At 41.6% G+C, this 15,240-nt stretch overlaps 1 protein-coding gene across 2 annotated transcripts; it reads right to left on the minus strand.

The window, feature by feature from the left end:
• Window positions 1–497: 497 nt before the first annotated feature.
• On the minus strand, window positions 498–14,064 carry LOC110085325 (estradiol 17-beta-dehydrogenase 11). Of its 2 annotated transcripts, none has more exons than XM_020805381.3 (7): window positions 13,603–14,064; window positions 10,254–10,361; window positions 8,601–8,732; window positions 5,718–5,824; window positions 3,806–3,943; window positions 1,391–1,507; window positions 498–989 (listed from the first exon to the last, which is right to left on the minus strand). In XM_020805381.3, exons 1-7 carry the CDS (start codon window positions 13,810–13,812, stop codon window positions 908–910), a joined length of 894 nt encoding a protein of 297 aa, XP_020661040.3. In that variant the 5' UTR covers window positions 13,813–14,064; the 3' UTR covers window positions 498–907. The 2 variants fall into 2 exon arrangements, with proteins under 2 accessions (XP_020661040.3, XP_078250676.1); XM_078394550.1 differs by lacking the exon at window positions 13,603–14,064 and adding an exon at window positions 13,515–13,565.
• Between the last annotated feature and the right edge of the window lie 1,176 nt (window positions 14,065–15,240).

Genomic DNA, 15,240 nt, shown 5'->3' on the forward strand with positions numbered 1-15,240 from the left:
CTAAAAGGGAATTGGACAGATTCCTGGTGGAAAAGTCCATTGCAGAGTACAAGCCCTGATGAGGATGTATAATCTCCAGGCTTAAAAGGAAGGTACTTCAAAATGCCAGATGCAGGGGAGGGGTATCAGGAGACAGGGATCTAGTTGTCTCGTGTGCTCCCAGAGCTGTCTGGTGGGGCCATTGTGAGATACAGGAAGCTGGACTAGATGGGCCCTTGGCCTGATCCAGCAGGGCTCTTCTTATGTTTTTATGTTAATTATATCATTATTATCATCACCACCAGATTAGAACTGCATAGCTGGAAGGGACCTTATGGATACTGAGTCCAGCCCCTGAAGGAGGCATAGTAAGGAATCAAACTCACAGCTTCTGAAACCTAAACTATTGTATATACTGGTCCAAACCTCTGATAAAGCAGGGAATCCATTGCTAAAGGATGTTGACAACTGCCATCCACTCACTGTTTAAAATTTCTGACAAAGAAGTGCCCACCACCTTTCTATTGTCCAATAGGTCTTCCTGTTTGGAAGGTCTTCCTAATATTTATTCAACATCTCATTTTTTTCCTTATATGTATACAGACTAGAATCAAAGCATCTCCCCCCACACACACCTTCAGCCTGGTTAATTTTTAGAGACAAGTCAATTGGAAAAACTGCACTGAAAGCGAAAGGACATGATTAGGCTTCTTTACTGAAAGAGAAGAATATATACTTTACAACATTGTACCAGCCCTTTTACTTGGGATGAGAAGGGTATGAGGTTCTTTTTACAGGTTACAGATCAGGTGTTAACAAAAGGCATACCAGGAAGCCTCGTGCCTAGAAGGAATCTTCTAAACATCTGAAGAAATGGCTTCAGTTACCCTGTATAAACTCCCAGGAGGCCCCAATAAATGTAATCCTGTTAACTCTCACATTGAACAGCTGCATCAAATTTTATTTTTAGTAAGTCGATGAAAGCCACCAAGGCACGCTCGGGCAGAATTCTGTAAGAGATACACAAATATCAAATTGCATCGATACTCATCGGTGTGATATACAAGTTAAATAAATAAATAAATAATGAAAGAGATGATTCTAAAAACATTGAACGAGCACACCCACCATGTCTGAATCAAGACTGCTCTAGTGAAATTGATGGGAGGTGAAGACCGACCGACCAACTCTGGAGGATGCAGGTTTAGTTAATTTATTTATTTAAAATATTTTACCCTGCCTTTCCCATTAAAAGGACCTAAGGAAGATTTGGCCCTTTTTTCCCTCTAAGCCAGGTTCCTACTCCTGGCTTAGGAGACAATTCTTTTGTGTAATTAGGACGCACCATTTTCATTTAACTATTGTAAAAAAAAAATATTCAGCTCTCTTGTCCTCTGTCCACCATACATACCTTTCTGCCAACAAATGGCACTTCAGACTCCGTGGAACAAAAATCATTTTTTGGTTGCAAAGAATACCATCCATAAGATTAGCTACCACGTTCTCAGGCTCCACAACAGGCACTAACCTGGAGTTAAATGAAAACAGGTGTTAAAGAATCGCTCCTTGTGACACAGAATTACAGCATGGGAAACATGGTGGCTGGAGATTGATCCGAAAATATTTGTTGTACATTTACTCTCTGGCTGCAGTTAGTAATCATTTTTCAAGAAATGATTGATGGTTCATTGGAAAGACTGTAGTAATCTGTGAAACTGATTCCATATGCCTGAGGGCAATTTGTACTTAGAATCCTATATATGCTTACCTAGAAGTAAGCCTCATTAAATTCAGAACAACTTATTCTCAGTCAGCAGGTGTAGGATTCCTCTGTCAGATGGTTTGTCGCATCATAGAGTCAAATAATTTTTATTGTGCATACGGTTTCATGGGCGACAGCCCTCCTTAATCAGGTGCAGTTTATGAAAACTTACAAAATACAGTAGCCTAAAGTTTGTGAAAACCTTCCAAACAAAACATATTCATTTTTATTTAAAGGGCCATAAGAACCTTTGTGGTTCTAGCTCCAGCTAATTAGCGTAGCTACCTGCCCTCAGCTCTGGAAATTTCTGTCAAATGCGTTTTCTCAAATAGCATGTGCGCAGAGGCTGGCTGAGGTGGAGGATAAGATGGCACCCCTATTGCAGTTACGGTGGATGCAATTTCAACACTGATGGCAGAATGACATCCTTCACTTCATCTGAGGGCTGCATTCTGGCTTACAGCATGCACCACAGGCTATTAGGCACATACAGCTCTGTCTTCCAACAGCAGATGGTGGCTTGCAGAGCATGAAAAAGACACATTTTGGCCATAACTTTCACGAGTTCCTCAGCCAGCATGGACCTCTGGAGTTGTTATCAAAGAATACAACTTTTCCAGGATCCTCAGCCCCTGCATCACACCATTTGCTTCTGCCTGAGGCAACTGCCTCTTTTTGCCTCCTGCCAGAAATGGGGCAACTATTTCCTTTTGAAACTGAGGAGAGTTTTGAAAGTAATTTGGTGGTGACATGAGGACCAACACTTGAAAGCAATAATATCCAGGGAGTATTTGTTCACACTGTGGGGTAGTCGCTGCTCATTCTGGGGTTGCTCAGAATGTTCTGGTAATATTTTGTTGCCAATTTCCATTGATCATCCCAGTATTAATGCCCAGTGTCCACACATGGGGTGAGTAATTTTTTTTATACACAGGTGATGTGCTGGCTCCTCCTGTTTATCACCTGTCCATATATGTGAAGAATTACACTCTAACATTTCATTCCCAACATAGATGGCCCTCCCCTTTTGCCAATATTCTCTGCTCTCTCCCCACCTACTTCACTATCTTCCCTTCCCTTCTTGTTTTAACTACCGACCATGGTTGCACTTTCAAATTTTGGGAAGAATGCTTTCTAGTTGAATTTTTGTTTAATGTTCAGTTTTCTCTTTTGCCCTACGGTGCAAATATCATGTCATTAAAAACCAAATTTAAAAAAGGATGCAGGAACAGCTATTATCTTCTCTGCTCTCCCTCCACTGATTTCACTATTGTCTCTCTCTTGCTCTCAAAATGTCACATTTCCACCCCAGTGCTTTCTAATCCAATTAAAAAAAATAGTTTTCACTTATGACTCTATGGTGCAAAAAGTAGTAACGTACAAAAAAGCAGAGTGCAGGAGCAACTGATATCTCAAGAAAACTAAACAGGAGAAACATGGAAAGCTAAAGAAGGACCAACAGAAAAATGTCCATAAGGAAACAACATCAAACAATTTGCTCCCACGGCGTGCACAAATCAGGAAACATCAGTGCTAAAACAGTGTCCACACAAGCAGATCCTGAACTAGAGCCAAACGGAACAAAAGCACATCACTGCCCAGGGGTGGTGTAAACATCCCCTGCCCCAAAAGCAAGATACAGTGCATATTCTTTTGTACTGCTTGGACTCTGTTGACATCTAGTTTCAGCTTCACCATTGCACGGACACCCAATGCTGGATCATTAGGATCATTGGTATTGGTATCACGCAAGTGAGGAAAGCCGATCATATGTTCCGTGTGCACTGACCCTGCATTAATGCAAACTTCCTATTTAAAATCTTAAGAACGGCCTTGATGCCAGCATGCTTATTCTTTATTTATTTAGTTTAAAATGGGAAGGCAAAATAAAGAGTATCTCATATATCGCAGGGAACACTGTAACCAGTACTACAGCCTGGAAAAGTGACCCTTTGGGATTGCAACTCCCAGATTTCCCTGGCTGGCATTTTCTGACAGCTGTGACCCAAAGATGTACATTTTTCAAGCTATGGCTCGCAGTGCTTGAGTCTCCTTGCAGCTTACCTGGTACTCAGATTTTTCAAAAAGTCGTTGTTTATAAAATACGGGCAAAGGCATGTGGTCTTGATCCCGTCTTTTCCCAAGGCAGCCAGCTCTTCTGTCAAACTTTTATGGAACCCAACAGCAGCAAACTTGCTTGAACTGAGGAGAAGAAAACAGGTCTGGGTGACCTTTGCATACGTTTCATCATTGATCCACAGTTATATGTGGCTTGACACAATGCATGTGCAACATGCAGGGCTTTAAAATATATTCTTTATCAGTCCGTAGCTAAGATAAATAGGATAGTGGGACCAAACCGGTTAGGGAATTAATCAGAGAGCTTATCATTTATAGCATTGACTCAATTATTTTAGAATATTACAATAATTATTGTTCTTTGCAATTGTGCACTGATGATTTTCCCTTCTCTAATCCCCTCCTTCAGCTTCTAACTAGGAGAGACTTTTAATATCCGCATTTGGCCTAGTGGCTTGTTGTTGTCATGGGAACAAAGGTGGCCCAAGGAAGCACTAGGGGAATGGGCAGTGATGAGTCATCATCCACACTCCCCCAGTAACCAGGAGGCAGAAATGAACTGATCATGGAAGAAAGAAGCAGAAAAGGGAGAGGCTGCTTTTAGAAAGCAGAATGAATTAGAGTCAGAGAATGGAGGGCTTGACTACCTGGCTTTGCTGGCACAGGCTAAATAAGGGTGCTAAGGAGGTCTGGTGTGCCCTTTGGTGTGATCTTCACATGTGGACCTCAAGAGACATTATCTGGTCTGCACTAGCCTGCTGTCAACTTGCCAGTACAGTAGGACCCCCATATCTGTGGGGGATCAGTTCACAGCTTCCCCGTGGCTGAAGCCAATACAGTCTGTTGGACCCAAAAATTTCCTATTCCTGTAATTTTTATCTTGATGGGGCCTCCATGAGTCAGAGCCAAGTTGAAATCTTCTCTTGTTCCTTTGCTGAAGATGACTCTCTCTCTCTCTCTCTCTCTCTCTCTCTCTCTGTCTCTCTCTCTCTCTGTGCAGGTTTTCTTCAAAGACCATTAAGAATCCATCTCCTTGTTTGCCCAGGAGTATTGAGGAAGAGGCTAGCCAGAAGGCAGGAAAGATGGGAGGTGGGAAACCTCTTCCGGGAAACAGTTTGGCCTAGGCCAGCACCCATCCTAGCCAGCCAATCCAGCTCTGACTTTCATAACAGCGATGCTGCTCTGGAGAGGAACAGTCTCAAGCTGCTAGCAGACCAGGCGAAATGGTGGTTGCTTACCTATATAACATGATGTTCGGTTCCCTCTAATGTCCAGTCTGACAATTCTTTTTGAAAATCTGTATTTTTAGGTACTTTCCTTTAATATTTTCAGTATTTTCAGACTGCGGATATTGATCCAGTGGATAAGGGGGTCCTACTGTTTCATGAAGTGGCTTAAGAAGGAAGTGAGTCTTTTAAAAAGTGTATTAGGGCAGCACGTATGCACTGCATCACTTTACAAAAGTAAAAGAAAAATTGAAAACTTCCTCAAGGAAGCAGGGGGTAGCAACAAGGAGGATTTTTGTTTGCTTTTTTTCTTAACCCCTCTTTGTGAAGCACAACCATATATACCACAGGAACATGTGCTCCCCAGATGTTAGAGATCAGTGTCTTTCACCTGCAGCTGGCGCAGCCAATGGATAAGCATAATAGTCTCTTGAGACTGAAGGATGCCTACAAATAGGAATTGCAATCGTAAAACATCTAGAGAGCCACATGTTCCCTATTCTTGGTTTACGTTGACGTTGATGCAATATTATTCATAACAATGATGACCACACCTTTACTGTCATTTAGTGAGATGATTTTATTCTGATCCATGCGTAATCTTAGTCCAAAGGCCAAGAAGGAAAAGCAAAGTATCCGTAAGTGTTAGAAATATCTATGTCATAACATACCAATAAGAAACCAGGAAAGGGACAGTAACATGTCCGGCAGCTGACGCAACAGTTACAATATGGCCGTGGTTATTTTTCATCATTGCTGGCAGAAACATTTTTGTTGTCTTGAAGAAAGTGTTAAAGGAAGAGGGAAGAAAAACCTCTTTAGAAAACTGCATGTCTGGCATTTTTCAGTCAGATATTTGCATACATTATAAAGAATTGCCCTGTTTAAACTGTAAACTCTTCATCCTGCATGTTATGCAAAATTAATGCTTGAGTTTATTCTTTTGCAATATTGGCTGACATCCAGGAGTCAAACACAACTAGAGTAAGGGCCATTAAATAAATAGAACTTAAATAGGTGTGACACTTATCAAAACCTTCTGATTCAATAGGCCTACTCTAGTTGAAGTAGGGATGTGGTGGCGCTGCGGGTTAAACCGCAGAAGCTTCTGTGCTGTAAGGTCAGAAGACCAACAGTCGTAAGATCGAATCCACGCGACAGAGTGAACTCCTGTCGCTTGTCCCAGCTCCTGTCAACCTAGCAATTCGAAAGCATGTAAAAATGAGAGTAGATAAATACGTACCTCCACAGTGGAAAGGTAACAGCGTTCCATGAATAGTCGCGCTGGCCACGTGACCACGGAAACTGTCTATGGACAAATGCTGGCTCTATGGCTTGGAAACGGGGATGAGCACCGCGCCCTAGAGTCGGACACGACTGGACTAAATGTCAAAGGGAACCTTTACCTTTACCGTTTACTTTAGTTGAGACTACTGGATTTCAGCCATTGTGTTTACTTCCTGGTTCCCTGAGGGAAAGGTTCAGAGAACTTTTATCAATTTATTTATTTTGAATATTTTAGAATCATAGAAAAGTGAAGTTCGAATGGGCCTAGAAGGCCATCAAGTCCAACCCCCTGCTCAGCGCAGGAGTACAATCAAAGCATATCTGCCAGGTGATTATCCAAGTTTTTCTTGAATGCCTCCAGGGCTGGAGCACTCACCAATTCCTGAGACAATTGGTTCCACTGCCGTAATGCTCTAAAAGTTAGGAAGTTTTTCCTGATATGCAACTGAAATCTGGCTTCCTTTAACTTGAGCCTATTGTTGCATGTCCTGCACTCTTGGATGATTGAGAACAGATCCTGCCCCTCTGTTGTAAGACAGCCTTTCAGATATTTGAAAAGTGCTATCATATCACCACTCAGCCTTCTTTTCTCAAGGCTAAACATGCCTAATTCTTTCAGCCTTTCCTCATAAGGCTTGGTTTCCAGCTCCCCTGAGCATCCTTGTTGCCCTCCTCTGAACATGTTCCAATTTGTTAGCATCCTTCTTGAAGTGTGGTGTCCAGAATTGGTCACAATACTCAAGGTGAGGCCTAATCAGTGCCCTATTCTTCTCCTAAAAAAGGATCCAAGATGGCTTATATCATTAAAAATAAATAATATTAAATTTAATATTAATTGCTAAATATTAAATGCTAAAATTGCAGGTTATTCAAATACTAGATTAGAATAATATTATCAAAGCCATTGACTTTGGGAAGAGAGAAAAGGCCTGTGTAACAGTTTATGTTCTATACATTATGAGTGAATAATATGAGATGCAGATTAGAGGCAAGTACCTAAGCCTGGTTAGTACTAACCTTACAATGTGAGTTCAGCTGATCCTACTTATACAATCATGTTATTGAGATACTGTATCAATATTCTAACTGCCCTGTCTTATCTGCATCATTAAAGTCATGGTGAGCATTGTTCTCACATTTTTAGGAATTCAGCTTCTGGGAAATTGAGTGCTTGGATTAAGGATTATTCCTATCATATAATAGTAGCCATACATTTAGCATCAATCATATTTAAGAATGGCCTATCTGGAAGGACTTGGTTCTGCTTTTAATTCATAATTATCACACTGTCTACATTCAGATCATCATCATAAACCAATAAATGAATGAATCTTGTATTTTCCACAGAAAGCTGCTTTGACCCTGCCTTTGTGCAGATGATTGCACAAACGGGAAAACCTCTGCTCTCCTTTTATGCCTGCACCATCAAACTGTGGTGAAGAGCTTTAGAAAAAGATAGGATATGAAGATATCGCTTGAAGCTGTCTTTGTAGCCTACCTTGTTCTGAAGATAGTAACTATTGTGGCTTAGGATGTGACTACACAGCTAGATGTATGCAAAATTGCCCCAAGAAATTTGGGTTTGCTTTGTTCTGTTCATGTTAGCTGGCCACACAGGAGAGAGGAGGAAATTAGCTAAACAGCCTCGTTTTCAGCTTCTTAGTGTAGCTCTCCTTTGGCCCTGCAGGAGGTGCAGTTACAGGGAAACTATCTAACAACTTGTAAACAAAGGTTGAGTGGTGATTTCTGCCTCATGTTTCCTCCTCTTCCCCCTCCTCTCTCTCTTTGTGTCAAGATGCCCTAGCTAAAGAGTGCTGGCACCAAGCTGTTGAAAAAGAAGAAGAATTAAATGGCATTATTTGCAAAGATCCAACCCTCCTGGGCTAGATCTTTGCCCCTCGCAGCTGCCACACCATCATATGAACCACAGGCTACACTCTTTTGCATCCGTTCAGATCATCACACTGCAAATAGATCCACTGTGGGAAAAGTGGAAGCCCCAGCAGCAGAGGGAAAAACTATGGGTTTGTTGAGCTGATTAATGTTTCCTTTCATCTCATGTAGTAAATGGAGGAAAAAAATGCAAATCAGACCTTCTCAACCTGTAGTATTTAACACAATTTTTTGTCAAAGATAGTCAAAACATTGGATAAAATGGAAAACTGTAGCTAACAGAAAACTCTGCAGTTTGTTTGCCAGCTAGTATAAAAGGATATACAAAGAGGCAGAATGAGGAGAGAAGGATTTAACAATCCAGTGGTATTTACCCAATAATGAGCAAGAATGTTGACTTCAAATGTTTTTTCTATCTGTTTGTCCTGGGTAGAAAGAAGATCTGCCGTTGTCACTACTCCAGCATTATTCACTAAGATACTGACATCTCCAATGTCTCTTTTCACCTTTAAAACACGAGAAACAAGTTACAAATCTTCTGCAATCACAAGGTTCTACAGTGATGTTGCAAATCATTCCCTTTCTAACATCCTTTCCCCAATTATGCCATAAACACGACAGCACACAGATTTAGTTCGGCACCAATCTGAGCATTGGAAAACAGCCACAAATATACAGTGTATCGACACACCATAGATTTTCAGATTTCTTTGTACGTGCATGGAATTGTTCTAAGGAGCAAATTCTTCAGTAAAAATGACAGTGTGATATGAACCCCTTCTGGGAGGGACAAAATGGTACAGGTGTTCTTTACAATAGCAGAGATTTGCGATGGAGTGAGCCCCTGTCGCTTGTCCCAGCTCCCGCCAACCTAGCAAAAATTTGCAAAATGCAAAATGTGAGTAGATAAATAGGTACCACCATGGTGGGAAGGTAACAGTGTTCCGTGTCTTGTCGCGCTGGCCACGTGACCACGGAAGATTGTCTTCGGACAGCCACTAGCTCTATGGGTTGGAAACAGAGATGAGCATCGCTGCCTAGAGTCATACACGACTGGACAAATTGTCAAGGGGAACCTTTACCTTTTTACCTAGAGTGCTTTGAGGTTCATGGAGGCAGGAAGAGGGTGGTATTACCACCTCCCATTTCCTTTAATGTTCCCAGTTTTGTCAAAGGAACCACAGTACAGGATCCTGGGCATAAGCTTTTGCAAAATGACCTTGTTATAAATATGTTACAGAGGATCCTTAGTATCATCCATATGCACTATAAATAGGATTTGATGACCGAACATGGACACATGTCAGTAATGTCCTTTTCTACTCCATCACAAACATGTTATGCAGTTGAGAGCAGGAAGTGGCAGAAAGGGTAAACACAGAAGCCAAAAAAGGTATTGGTTTGTTTTTCAGGTCTTCACTGCAGCTTTTTAGGCCTGTGAATGTAAACACTTAGTCCTGTTTACAAATACAAAATTGTTATTGCTTCATAACCAGTCAAGCTGTGCGCATAGACAGAAATTTAGCCATTTTTAAAAAAAAAATAGTACTTGGCATTTAGGTGCATATAAACAATCAGGAAAGCGTAAAATAACAAAATAAGAATTCTCAAGGAAGTATCAAGCTGTAAAATTAATTGGAAGAGCTTGTGAAGCAGGCAATAAGTTCAATTTTTCCATGGGTCAAATGTAGCTGTCGTACAGGATGTATAGCAGTCTGTACCAGCTAGCAGAAATAAAATTGTACATACAGGAAAATTCTGTTTGATCCCAGTTGTTGAGGGTTTAAGATATTGATCCCTCAAATCTGGATACAGAGGGCATTCTGTTAGAACATGTACCATGTCCTCCAATCTTAGAACATCCTGCCTAGCAGTATCTGCGTGTACCATATTGGTCGGCTTAAAGTCTCTGAATCTCTTTCAACTGTAAGGAGTTCCATCTGCATTTAGTTAACAGCTGTCTCAGCTCATGTGAGCTAGAAAGGGACAAATAGTGAGCATTTTTGTCCTGTTTACACATTTCTCACCTTCTCTGCAGCACTGTAGATGTCCTCCCTGATGCTGCAGTCTACCACAAAGGCATGAGCACGGGCTCCCAGCTTTCTGCATCTTTCAGCTGTTTCCTCTACACCGTGCTACAACATGTGGAAAAGTAGAAACATGGCTTATTTCTTTGCATCCTGTCAAGAATGTCCAACTTGGGTTGAAAGAGGGGAAACATTTAATATGAATATGTCTTAGCTCCAAAAGCTATTGATGTGCTTTCAAGATGGCAAATCAGGCTGCCTTTCACAAAGCGGTATACAGTAATTAAAATTATAAAAACAATGGCTGAAATCCTCTTGCTTTCCTGCACAGGCGGGAGGCAAAAGTCGTAACATTCACTCACATCTAGCCAGTTTGGTGCCCACTTGAGAACCAAAGTAGGGATTTGTTAATTGTTGGCTAGAGGCATGTGAATAATATGCCATTTGCCTTCCACCTGAATAACATTGCAACAGGATTTCAATCAATGAGCATCAGTAGAAATTATATAATGAAACATGGGGAGAATCCAAGCAGGGTTTTGTTGGTTTTCTTTTGACATGATTTCTATGTTTTACATGGTTTTAATATTTCCAGCTGTATGTTTTATAGTATTTTGTAAGCCACCCAGAAAATGAATGCATGAATGAATGAATGAATGAATGAATGAATGAATGGTAAGTTCCTATTAAGAGTAGGCCCATTGAATCAATGGAACTTATATGAGAAGTTGACTTACCAAATTTCTAGTGATTCAATGGGCCTACTCTAGTCACAACTCACCATGCTCACCACACTTTTCTGCTCCTCCAGAGGGTAGGACTCCAGCCAATGTCTTCAAATTGCAAGGAAGGAAATTATGAGTCAAGTTGGTTTTTTGGGGAGGTTGGTGACTGGGATCTTAATTTCCCTCCAACTTGAGGGGGTACATCTACAATCATTGGCATTCTCCAGGCATGCTAATGCCTCTCTTTGAGTTGGGATGGTGCCATTTGGCTGTAAAAGGATGAATTCTCTTAAGAAATAACCTTTGTCATTTGCAGATGGGATATAAAAGAAGAATAAAGGTAGAGATAGACAGCTTAAGGCTGCATCATCAGCAAATCGATTATCTCACCTCAGATCACCAGACAGGAAACTGACATACCATACATATGCCATTACTTCCACCTCTTCCTCAGACTCTTTACATCAGGTCATTGTTAATGCTTTCTGCACGAGTTCTAAATGTAATTGCAGCCAACTTGTTACTTTTATCAAAGAGAGTGAATTTTGCCTGAATGCTCGCTGTACTGTGTTCCCTCCTCAACACAGTCTGACCAAGTTGCTGAAGGTACAGGGAAAGTGACCGATTCATTTTTAGAGTTCATTGAAAAGCCATGTTGTTGTTCTCAAAAATCTGCAAGATAGACCTTTAGTCTCATCCAGTATATCTCTCTTTATGTTCCTGACACTGTAATCCAATTTTCTCCTGCTATTGTGTGTGTGTGTGTGTGTGTGTGTGTGTAAAATTCAAAATTCATGTGTGTTTCCACCTCTTTACAATGTTATTCTTCAAGAAACAGAAACCTTTCAGAGCTCGGTGCCTGAAATGTCACAGATGCAAGCAAAACCACAGTGTCTCCCAAGACAAGAGCAGGCAAATCTGTCAAAGGTGAGATGGGAGAGGCCACGTTGGAGTAAGCTGGATCTTTAAGAGCCTCTTGGCAAACAAAGATTGCATCTGCTTTGTGGGTGTAATTACTCCATACATTTCAGTTTATCTCTGGCTCACAGTTGCATAAAGTTTCTGTTTGCACCATCATAGAAACATAGAATACTGGAGCTGGGAGGGGCCTATAAGGCCATTAAGTCCAGCCCCCTACTCCGTCCTGGCATCCAAATGAAAATATATCTGACAGATGGCTGTCTAATTTTCTCTTGTCTCCAGCACCGGAGTGCTCGCCACCTCCTGAGTGTTCACCACGCTAGTGCCTCTTGGAACAAATGCCAGAGAATGGAGAATTGCACACATAACTGATGGTTATGCCTAAAAGAAACAGGATCCTGGCCCTTGAACCCATCTGCCAAGGTCTGGCACAAAATGCTACATTTAGAAGGAAGGAATCCTGTTGGTGATTTAGGCATGCATAAGTAAATTTGTGTAACTCACCACGGTGAATTGCCACTAAATAAAACAAGGCACTGGTCCCATTATAAAATGTGCACCCAAATGCACAAGGGGTGTATGCCCAGCAATGGGAACACATAACTCACCAACAAGATTCTGCTGTTTGAGTCAGGAATGCATTAAGTACCAGCAATGAATGGAGTTTACCACCCTAAACAAGGAAACTGACTCCTTAAGAAAGCTACGGTAAAAATTCTTGCTTTCTGTTTAAGCGTGTACCCAGCAGTGGAGAAGGTAGTTACTCTGTTGCCTCTGTGGTTAAACATGTAGTGATCACTGATCAGAAATCGTTTACAATCTCCTGCAAATCACCTTCTGTGCATTAGCTTCCATGCACACCTGCTGTGTGCTATCAACCTGCAATGAAACTGCTCTGCCAGGAGCAGGAATGAAAAACAGAGCATGGACAGAGTTCCTACTCCAGTCCTCTGAAGATGCCAGCCACAGAGAGTGGCGATCATCAGGAAGAACAACTTTCAGAACCCGGCCAAGAGCCCGAAAAACCCACAACAACCGTCAGATCCCGGCCGTGAAAGCCTTCGCGAATACAAAAACAGAAATGTTTCCTTCCCATTGAGGGAACACCAACCAGTCAGCTTTGATATTTTAACCAAAGGATAATCCCCTCCCTCTGGCAACAGTCTCCATAACACACGTTTTACATTAAAAGAAAAAAGACCACAGGTTTAAACATGTCAGATAATCCTCAGGAAGACTGTTCAAAAATGTTCATTCCTCAACCCTTTCCAGGGGCTCTGGCAGGGCTGTTTCTGTAAGAATTAGTTCCCCAGCACTACAAAATAACTTGTGAACACTGCCATAAGTGCACAAAAATCAAGTCACACAACTGAACGTAGACATGAGCACAATTCGGCTGCAAAGTGGCCAAATTTTATTGTTTCCTCTTCCCACACAGAAAACAGAAGCTATGTCCTTACCAAAGCCAGACACAGGATTCAAATCTAAGCACGTTTACCTTGCCAATAAACAGCTCTGTAATCTATGGACCTTAAACCCTCGTAAGCATGGAGCGAATAACTTATTAATTCACCACAATTGTTCAGGAATGTCCGGGCAGTTTATTTTCTGCTACCGTTTCCTCCTCGCCTCTCTCATCCCTCCCCTCTGCAGCATTTCTCATTCCTTTTACTTTTATCCTTTAAACATGGAACAATAAATACCTTGTTGATATCCCAGAGGACTAGAGTGCTGTGTCTTTTTGCAAATTCGTAGGCTGTGAGTCTTCCAATGCCATGTCCAGCTCCCGTAATTAGCACAATCTCCCCGCTGACTGATTTTCTTTTCACAGGAATGAAAAGTTTCACCAAGGCCTCCACACAGGAGTAGATTACGATGACGGCAAGCCAAAGAATATCAAATATGAGATTCATTTTCCTTCGTGGTTCACATCTGCACACACGCTAGCCTGGTTGGGCTGTCACCTGGGTGGAATTTGCTTTGCAATAGGCTGTTCGTTTGCAGGAGTAACGAAGCAGCCTGCTTCTTATCTCCTAATTGATTCATATGTAGGAGGAGTGAAAACTGGTGGAAGAAACAACCGTAATTTAAGATATGCAGATGACATCATTTTGCTGGCAGAGGGCAGTAATGACTTGAAATGACTGTTAGTGAAAGTGAAAGAACGAAAGTGCCAAAGCATAACTGCAGTTGAACATTAAGAAGAGCGAAATCATGACTATAGGAGAACTACACAGCTTTAACACTGACAATGAAGAAACTGAAATAGTTCGAGGTTTTGTATACCTTGGTTCAGTCATCAAACCTAAGGGAGACTGCAGCCAAGAAATCAGAAGAAGACTGAGGGCTCGATCACACTTGCCAGAAGAATTCCAGTTACACTGTTTTGGCCATTATTTGGATCATTTCAACATTTTCCATTCACATAATGCATAACTAACATTGATTCCTTTGCCCCAGCAATTGGTTTATTTCCTCCTTGCCAAGAGGTTTATTTTAAAATGTACTGATCATATATTGCTTCATTCCTTATTGTTTCAGCGTCTGTGAACGTTGCTGTCAATTTATTTCCTTTGCAAAGGGATCAGGATTTTGGGTGCTATGGCCACTTTATGGTCGTTCTGCTTGTACCCCTTTAAAAACATTTATTTTAAAGAAATATCAGTATATCACTAGTAGCAGTTGCAGCTGCTGCCACAAAAGCGACATGAATGCATTGCTCAGCCTTCCCTCCTCCTTGTGGGTGAAAGAGGGCTTGAACCAAGAAAAGGACATTTCCTGCTTTGAATTTTAAAGAAAGGGGTGTTGCATTAACTTCCCCCCTCTTTTTTTAAACCCTGATCTTCACAATACTTTGCAAGTCTTTTAAAACCTGCTTCCTCCTCCCAATGCTGTGCAAAAGTGAAAAGAAAAATGAAAGCCCAGAACTGAGAGGCAGAGATATGCCAGGAAATAAGGAAAATTTATTATTTACTTATTACTTACCTGACTAAGGTAAAGGCTGCATGTAGATCATTCTTCGCTAACCGGATAAGCGAAGCGTCCAACCAGCAGGTGGAGTTATTCCGTATAGTGCGCGACCTATCTGGAACTGGTTCAGGTGATAGGCCTCCCCCTAGTTTTTCCCCTGACCAGTTTGCAGCCTTTTTAAAATCTAAAGTGGAGGCCATCTGCCGGGAGCTCTCTCCGTTTTTAAAAACAGTGAGTCGAGCAGAGATGTCCAGCGCTCCGTCTTACCCGGTGACTTTCGATTCTTTTCAGCCTGTAACGCCTGATTCCGTCTCCAGGGTGCTTGACCGCTGCCGAGCCACCACCTCCTCCTTGGACCCTTGCCCGGCCTG

This window comes from Pogona vitticeps, chromosome 5 (genome assembly GCF_051106095.1).
Source record: "Pogona vitticeps strain Pit_001003342236 chromosome 5, PviZW2.1, whole genome shotgun sequence".
Taxonomy (NCBI): domain Eukaryota; kingdom Metazoa; phylum Chordata; class Lepidosauria; order Squamata; family Agamidae; genus Pogona; species Pogona vitticeps.

Excerpts from the sequence above, each read along its gene's own strand:
- LOC110085325 (XM_020805381.3), bottom strand. The coding sequence starts at position 13,812 with ATGAATCTCATATTTGATATTCTTTGGCTTGCCGTCATCGTAATCTAC. Across the intron at positions 1,508-3,805 it reads TTGAAAAATCTGAGTACCAG|GTTAGTGCCTGTTGTGGAGC; the intron begins GTAAGCTGCAAG and ends ATTTAACTCCAG. Across the intron at positions 990-1,390 it reads TGCCATTTGTTGGCAGAAAG|AATTCTGCCCGAGCGTGCCT; the intron begins GTATGTATGGTG and ends TATCTCTTACAG.